Source organism: Cydia pomonella, chromosome 26 (assembly GCF_033807575.1).
Source record: "Cydia pomonella isolate Wapato2018A chromosome 26, ilCydPomo1, whole genome shotgun sequence".
In the NCBI taxonomy this organism is placed as follows: domain Eukaryota; kingdom Metazoa; phylum Arthropoda; class Insecta; order Lepidoptera; family Tortricidae; genus Cydia; species Cydia pomonella.
The window spans coordinates 565,738-575,090 of NC_084728.1; the positions used below are offsets into that span (position 1 = coordinate 565,738).

A 9,353-nucleotide genomic window follows, 5' to 3' on the forward strand; every position below is an offset into this window, starting at 1 on the left:
ATCCGAACAGTGCGAATAATATAAAACTAAATACTTACATGCATTCTCACAATCAAAAATCAACATTAAACTACAAATTCAAATTATATAAAAAAAAAATCAAAATTATACATCTATTATATTTTTGCAATTTACGTCTCAAAGTACACTACTTTTATTTGCTCCCTTTACATTATCAATCCTCTTAGTGATTTATTCGTACTACTTCCAAAGCGTTTTAAACTACATGTAGTAGCACATTATACTACAAACTAAAAATATCTCACAACACAAATATGCCTATGTCTAGTCTGCGAACGGTAGATATTCCAGACGTAGAGTTAAGAAAATCTAGAATCAGGTATATAATAATAATTTAATATAACGAGTGCGGCCTGTAACACGAGAAAACATTTAAACTGTAGGCTGTACTCCTCAAACTAACCAACATTTTCTCGGCAACTTTTAAAAATAACTTATATTTAGATTTTTATAACACTTTAATGTTTATTCTAATATACAACGTATTTCATTTCATTTATTTCGTTGTAAAATAATTTACGTAAAATCTAAATATAAAAGTCACTGAACAAATTGTTGGTTACTTTGAGAAGTACCGCCTACAGTTTTAGTTTTTGCTCGTCTTATAATCAGTTCAATCTATTTGGTTAAGATACTGAATTTACAATTTTTCTTTAAAGTTTTTTAAGAGTAAGTAAAAAGTTTTAGGTCACACTTATAACTATATGTTCCTTTGATTATTTTATTGAATTAAAATTATTTATTATTGTATACATAGTACATATTCGTATTTAAATGTCATATTGTTTCTGAAATATATAAAAAAAAATATTCATAAGTCTTCCATAGGTAAGTAATAAAATTAGAATAAGGGATGAATGTGGAGGGGATGTGCGTAATATAATAAGTTTTTTTATCACATATTTTGTTGAAAACGTGTCTTATACTAGTATAGCAGGTAAATATTTATTTCAATGATGTATACTTCATACACTTTTATTAAAATAAAGCAACCACTTGAAATTAGTTTACCCAATCATTTTGAAATTTAGACCAGCTTCTACATGTCTGGTACGTTCTTAACGTGTCTTACCCGAGTAGCAATTAATGAATCTAGTTGCCATCCCAATTAAAATCAACACACCAATGTCGTGCCCTTGTCTCGTCAACATTGCCAGTGCCATTTGTAAGTGGACTCCAAAGATTGTATGTAGCTCATAATTCAGTTTTTGCAGACATGTATGTATGTAAAAGAGATGGATTGTTGTTATTTCCGCTACTAAATAATTACTGAAAATATTTCTTTTAATAAATTAATCTAAAAACGACATAGGTACTAAGCATTGGTCATCTATTACGTTAGTAAATATTATATGTATAGTCATTTTTAATATGATACCACAGCAGTAGCGTAGCGTGCCTTGGCGGGGCCCCGTATAAAAATTTGTTTGGGGGCCCTTAGGAAGGGTAAAGATTTCTCACAAAAACGTACGTTGGGGGCCCCCGTGGCCCGGGGGCCCCGTATAATTGATACGGCAGATACGGCGGTAGCTACGCCCCTGTACCACAGGTTATTTGTAGTTTTTTTTTAACAAGTTTGAATCGCTTTCGCTTAATTTGATAACGTAACTTAAATTAATAGAATGTCTGAGTGTGTAAGTGGCTAGGTTTAGGACAACCAAGAATAATCACAACAAACAATATCACGAAGGTCTTCCAATAAATAAGGCTAGGCATAAGCTCTAGTTTAATTACTATTTATAAGAAAATATATAATATCATATCATAATGTCATATTAAGTGTTAACTTGTATTTAAGTGTTATAATTTAAAAATAAGTGTTTGCCAAAAATTTCATTTTTGGTACAAGGTTTTATCGCTGACTGTACTTTCCTCCACAGGCAACTATTACTCATCGAAACAATTCTAAAAACTCCAAACACAATTAGGTTGCGATGTTTTATCATAGAGTTCCTATGGCCACCTCCTGTCTCCATCATCAGATCAGCTCGATAGCACTATAATATTGCATTGTCACCCAACTTACATATGTATGCAAATTTTCAGCTTCATTGGAAGTCGGGAAGTGGGTCAAATTTAATTTGCAAGATTTGACCCGTACATACATGGTACATTGCAAATTAATATAAAGCTTGTAAAATAGTTCCCTCTGTATAAATTTAATATTATTATTTTTACAAGAATATTATTTCTAATTCTAACTAATCATAAAAAGAAGTACTTTGAACAAATAGATTTTCACTTTCTTATCAATCTTTATTTCTGTTTAAAATATGTTGTTTTTGTTATATTATGTAATGTGTCTTGTTTTTGTTTACGAATAATAATTATTCTATTCTAAATATAATTTTATTACAAATTATTATATCAAATAAATTCTAAACTATGAATTATTAATAATACTCGTAATTAATTAAGTAAAGCGCGCATCGTGTACATATGTAATAAAACGCACAAAGCCTTCTAGAATATACTAGAAGTTTATAAACTGAAATAGATATCATACACTAAAGAAAATGTGTCAAAGTCCACCGGTGGTCGAGGCGGGAATCGAACCCGCTTACCTTACGCGGTTAACGTACTAACCACCAGACCACAAGGCCACGGCGCGGCAGTACCCGTTCCAAATTCTCTGGTGTATGCTATCTTTGAAGAGCGAGCTATATGTGGCATTATCTATGAAAAGGGACCTTATCGTCGATGGCGCTTACGCCGCACTGCTTCGCGCAAAATCGCGCAGCGTTGTATTTGTATCGGAGCATCGTTTATAACGGCGGACGCGCCAACGACAATAAGGTCCCTTTTCATAGATAACGTCACATATGAATCCTTTACTGGACTACGATTAGTAAGAGATATATATATATCACACAACTATATATGGTTGGCTATACTAGAACTTTATTATTAAAGACTAAATATTTTTTATTATGATTTGAAGTAGGATTAGTAGCGTCATCTATTACAGAGTAATGGCACTCTGACTCTATTCGTATTGTAGGTAATATGTATATTGTTCTGCGTGTGTAGTATATGTCTTATCCTACGAGTATTTAACCCATAACACACTATTAATGACATATGACGTATTACTCTTTTTCTACATACTTACTTGTTAAAAATATGATTCTTGACTTTGCTCATTTCAAAAAAGCGGCCAAGTGCGAGTCGGACTCGCCCATGAAGGGTTCCGTACCATTTATGACGTATTAAAAAAACTACTTACTAGATCTGGTTCAAACCAATTTTCGTTGGAAGTTTGCATGGTAATGTATATCATATATTTTTTTTAGATTTTTCATTCCGTTATTTTAGAAGTTACAGGGGGGGGACACACTTTTTTTCACTTTGGAAGTGTCTCTCGCGCAAACTATTCAGTTTAGAAAAAAATGATATTAGAAACCTAAATATCATTTTTGAAGACCTATCCTTAGATACCCCACACGTATGGGTTTGATGAAAAAAAATTTTTTTTTTAATTTTTATGACGTATTAAAAAAAAACTACTTACTAGATCTCGTTCGAACCAATTTTCGGTGGAAGTTTGCATGACAATGTATATCATATATTTTTTTTAGATTTTTCATTCTGTTATTTTAGAAGTTACGGGGGGGGGACACACTTTTTACCACTTTGGAAGTGTCTCTCGCGCAAACTATTCAGTTTAGAAAAAAATGATATTAGAAACCTCAATATCATTTTTAAAGACCTATCCATAGATACCCCACACGTATGGGTTTGATGAAAAAAGATTTTTTGAGTTTCAGTTCTAAGTATGGGGAACCCCCAAAATTTATTGTTTTTTTTTCTATTTTTGTGTAAACATCATAATGCGGTTCATAGAATACATCTACTTACCAAGTTTGAACAGTATAGCTTTTATAGTTTCGGAAAAAAGTGGCTGTGACAGAATCGGACAGACGGACGGACATGACGAATCTATAAGGGTTCCGTTTTTTGCCATTTGGCTACGGAACCCTAAAAACGATTGCTTGCCGTAATACAATTATTAAACTAGTACGGAAGGGTTGTTTTTGCTATACCTTGCACATCCATATAATTATAAATATACCTATATGTATAGCAATGTACAGTCAGCATCAAAAGTAGCGGATCAAATAACGCTTCATAAGTATTATTATTTTTTATTATTTATTTATCTACCATTCTGTAACAGCTTAACAAAAAGTGATGTCTTTAATATAGAACAACTAAGACTGTAAAAGATATATTTTTGAACGCGAATTTTAGAAAATTATATACATTTGGAAAAGTTATACGGAATATCAGATACTTTTGGCGCGTTGTTTCATCCGCTACTTTTGATGCTGACTGTACCATACCGCTTTACGTACTTAAATGTATGCTCTTATGTGAAAGCTTAGTAAGCTATACCTAAAGATATTGATTGATTGATTGTATGAAAATAGCGGTGTTGTGAGTATCCTGTATACCTGAAAGTAAAAGTTACTTTTAATGGAAATTTCCATATTCGTTTTCATTGAGTGTAAAAAGTAGGCATGTACCCCATTAAACTTTTAGTGTAATTACAGTAGGACCCGTTCAAGACGATTTCGCAGGGACCCAACTAAAAACACGTCGTAGTAGGTGAGAGGCAGTATGTGCATATTTATTATCAAATTGCCATCTCAAATTGGGCATTTTTCATAATGCCCGGGCATTATGATAAGTGCCCAATTTATCACTTGGTCCATGACACACATACTACCTAATTATGTTACTTAAAGTAATCACACATCACGTTTTTAGGTACTTCTTAGTACATAATATCATTTAATAACTGTGCAAGTATGTATAGGCTGTATAAAAAAACTGATGATCCGTTTAAGGGCACATTCGGTAACGTATCCTGTAATAAAGATGAAAAAAAATTAGTGTTAAAAAAAGAAAAGAAAATGGAGGACGTCACCTGTTTGGATTATTGAGGTATCACTTTTTTGACCTCCCGCTTTTTTATAGTCGAAATACATATAGGACAACGATATGTCCTTGAACGGATCTTCAATTTTGTTACCTACATATAAAAAAAAAGCTATGTATAAAAATTAATATGTGGGTACCAGTCAGTACGCAACCTATTTTCTCTAAACTTTAAAGTATAAATTATAGTAAAATGTCAGTGTTTTCATTGGTGTAGTTACAGTTTGCAAAGCTATTGGCTTGCCACCAATGCATATAGATTTGTATGAAGGACTACTCAGCTAACAGTTTTGCTGACCGTACATAGTTTACATATTCGTGCCAAAATGTTTAGCCTCTTGTCATACAGTTTAGGAAAGTAACTTGTATACTTTTGTAAGTATTTATGTGAAAAATATCATTATATAGGAATAGTTACCTACATTAAAAATACTTTTGTAGTTACTTAAATGTCTTGATTTATCGTTATAATATAAATGAAACGTAAAATCTAGCTGTATAGTTATTTATATTTAAGTAGACATCTGTGATATTATTTTGTTATTTTCTGAATTTAAATATTGAGTCTTAGAAAACGATTAGAAATATAATAACTGTGAATTGTCGAAATCATGCCTATTTAGAAGCAAACTGAAGAAAATGTATGCCATAATCACATTTTCTGCACCAAAGTTTTGTTTATTATTGAGCAGCCCGCCATCTACCGTCGAGTAGCAAGAACTAGATTTGAAAAATTATTACACTTTGAAATTATTTGTTAAACAGCAAATTATTAAAACTTCATGTTGTGTCTTTATTATATTTTAAAAAGTATATTGTAGGTATTGATTAAAATTAATGCTACGCCATTCCATGTGTAATTATAGAAGTGTCTAATAAAAGTATACCAACTGTATTTTTTTTATTCCTAAAACTTTTAGTCACATGTGTCGACTAAATAATATGTAAGACTCCTGAAACATCGTTCAAGTCCTCTAAAATAATCACCCCATTGAGCGTTCATCAGTCGGGGGTGCCTGAGGTTTTGTGAGATGATCAGATGTTTTTTTTATACTACGTCGGTGGCAAACAAGCATACGGCCCGCCTGATGTTAAGCAGTCTCCATAGCCTATGTACGCCTGCAACTCCAGAGGAGTTACATGCGCGTTGCCGACCCTAAAAACCTGCCCCCCCTCGTTGAGCTCTGGCAACCTTACTCACCGGCAGGAACACAACACTATGAGTAGAGTCTAGTGTTATTTGGCTGCGGTTTGCTGTAAGGTGGAGGTACTACCCCAGTTGGGCTCTGCTATAGATCTGGAATGACATCCGCTGGCTGTGCCCTACCACACAAAGCGAGATGACATTCACAATGCCCATACCTCTCTTTTGGACGTAGTTTAAGGAGGTACCCGGGTCCAAGAATGGATGATACGCTTCCTAGCACTCGCATTCGAGTGTTAGCTTCGCTTTTAGTGATCATTTGTGGTTTACACTGATCTAAACATGATTTTTACACATTATTAACTAATATACACGGAACTTAATCGCGTATTAAGTTTTAAATGTACCTCCGACGTTTCGAGGACGGCATTTTCCCCGTGGTCTTGATGGCAACTTTAGCCAGACTTCTCCGAGACCACGGGGACAACGCCGTCCTCGAAACGTCGGAGGTAAATTTAAAACTTAATTATTCGGTGCATATGCTGTGATGTAGTGTAAATAATATATTAAATATATTAAATTAAATAAATCAGATAAGGCCGGATTATTCGCACGCCTGGTGCTGCCCTCATTTTGTTGGCTTTTCTACGTTAACCTTTTCCAGGCATTGTACGATTTATCGACCACATACGCGCCATTAGAATTTCAACTTTAGCATTCCGATTTAAGGTTCAAATTAGATAACACTTTCAGGAAATGTTACTTGTCTTCAAATGAATCATCAAAGCTGGATTATCTGGAATATATTTGGATTTTTTGGGAAAACCTTGTAGATTGGTGCGGCCTGGAAAATGGTTAGATCTGTAGTAGTGGTAGGCCGTCGACTCCCGACCGATTATGTTAATTTGAAATTTGATTCATTGAAATAAAATGAAAATTCCACCAACTCAAAAACGACGTATGCCACTTGAAGAGGAGTAAAGTAAGTTCCAGCTGCTGCCGCTAACATTAATGTTTGTCATTCCATAAGATTACATGTGTTTGTTGTGCGCCACTTTTCCGTCCACCGCCTTCGCACCTTGCCAATATGTCATAACTGTTACCCTTATAAAAGTAATTATAACGCCATCTAGTGGTCCACGCACCTGTTATTTACGTAGAATTCGGTAGGTTAGTCTGGTGATTTTCTTGAAGGCCCACAATAAGCGATAAAAAAAACTACCTACTGCTTTTCAAAAAGGTTTTAGAACGCGTTATGGTTTTGTGTTTTGGAGTAAAGTAGAATTTGAAATAGGGGTGGATCGTCAAAGAAAATTTTATAGCCACAGTAGATTTACTGCCATCTTTCGACACATGATTAAAACTTTTAGAACGCCATTTGACTTTGATCCTTATTCTTTCACTGATATGTGTTAATTTGTTAATATCAAAAAGTGGCGTCATCTTACCGAGCATCGGCTAAAGGTTAGTGTCATCGCTCGAAACGATACCTTTGGCGTTTGATCTATTAAATGGAGCCAGTTTTGGAAAGATGGCAGTAAATTAACTGTGGCTACAAAGTTTTCTTCCACAATCCACCTCTATTTCAAATTTTCTTTGCAGTGGCTTGGCATGGCCCATCGTGAGCCACTGTGTACTGGGGCCATTTACTTTTGCATTGCTTTATACCACCTTAAAAATTTTGCTGACCTTTCATTTTGACCTCCACCAATGCCAGCAGTGTGGTCCATATAGGAATGTGGAGTGGACGAGTTAGCACTGTGGACCACTTAGGAATGTGGACAAGATAGGAAAGTGACGATATAGACATCAAGTCAAGAAAACGTGACATGTTGTGACAAGGGGGGGGGGGGGGGGGGGGGGGGAGTCACAAACTTTGTGACGTCACTTTAACATCATCAATCGGTTTTTTTTTATTCGTTGTAAAGTCAAATACCGAGTTTTTGGAATGATAATCGTTTTTATTTTTTTAATTTTCCCTCCTAATCGGTGTGTTAGAAAATTACTAATATTTCTTTTGACAAAAATATTTTGATAAAATATTAATAATACCTAATTTGAATCGCTGATTTCGTTGAAAATAAAACTGTGTTGAAAATAAAAATTGTGACGTCACAACAGGGGGGAGGGGTTTGCTAAATGTGAACAAGTATGACAAGGAGGGGGAGAGGGGTAAAAAACCTAGAAATTCGTGTGATGAATGGACAACCCCGAAGAAGGTAACCAAATAGGATCATGGACGAAGCGGTCCTGGGCTATAACCGCGAAAATCGAAGTTTGTCAATTGTGGGCATTTTTCTCTGTCACTCTAATTACGTCTTAGTGAGAGTAACAGAGAAAGTTCCCCGCAATTTGTGAATTTCGGTTTTCGCGGTAGGCCCCCTGAGCCAGCCATCTGATCAAGAAGATCTGAAGCCAAGTGCTACGCCAAGGAATACTTTTCAATGGTACTTTTATCCCTTCAAAATAGGGCTAAATCAAAAACCAGTGTTAATAATATAATCATCTTTATTCTCCTTAGAAATACAGTTGTTCATTTTTGCAAAACTTTAACATTACATTTCGAAATAACAAAATCTTGTAATATAGCCTTTTACATCGACAGCGAGGCTTCCGATCGCTGAGGCTGAGTATTACGTAAAACTGCGTAGGGGCCGCCACTAGCACAAACAGTAAACAAAGCGCCTTGATGTATCAATTTCATATTTATTCGTAACAAAAATCTATCAATCAATATCATTTGATATTTACTAGTCTTTTCGGTGAAGGAAAACATCGTGAGGAAAAAATAAAGTCTAGTATACCCTCTGGGTTGGAAGGTCAGATGGCAGTCGCGTCAAAAACTAGTGCCTACGCCAATTCTCGGGATTAGTTCCCAAGCGGACCCCAAGCTCCCATGAGCCGTGGAAAAATACCGGAACAACGCGAGGAAGAAAATTTATTCGTAACAAATAATCTGTAAAAACTTGTCAAAAAAATATTTTCGGCATCTCTATCACTCTAATTACGTCTTAGTGAGAGTAAAAGAATAATTGTCATCAACTATTTACCATCATCCCAGTTGTAGCATTAGTTAATGTAATGTACTGGTACAAATTAATTTAATCGTAAGATTACTGCATGTTCACTGGGAAAAGACACTTATATAAGATGTGGTTACCTATGTCATAGATTTAAGAGCATGTGAGATGTATTATGTGTTGGTAATAAAAAAAAAAAAAAAAAAAAAAAAAAAAAAGATCGCTTT

General features: G+C 34.6%; 1 protein-coding gene across 2 annotated transcripts in view; it reads right to left on the reverse strand.

Moving 5' to 3' along the window:
• The window catches only part of LOC133532220 (glutamate decarboxylase), a 98,348-nt gene extending 97,893 nt beyond the window's left edge, over window positions 1-455 (reverse strand). For both annotated transcript variants that reach the window (XM_061870792.1, XM_061870791.1), the window contains exon 1: window positions 39-455. In XM_061870792.1, coding sequence (XP_061726776.1) covers window positions 39-44 — 6 coding nt within the window. In that variant the 5' untranslated portion in view covers window positions 45-455. The remainder of the gene's footprint in view (window positions 1-38) is intronic.
• Between the last annotated feature and the right edge of the window lie 8,898 nt (window positions 456-9,353).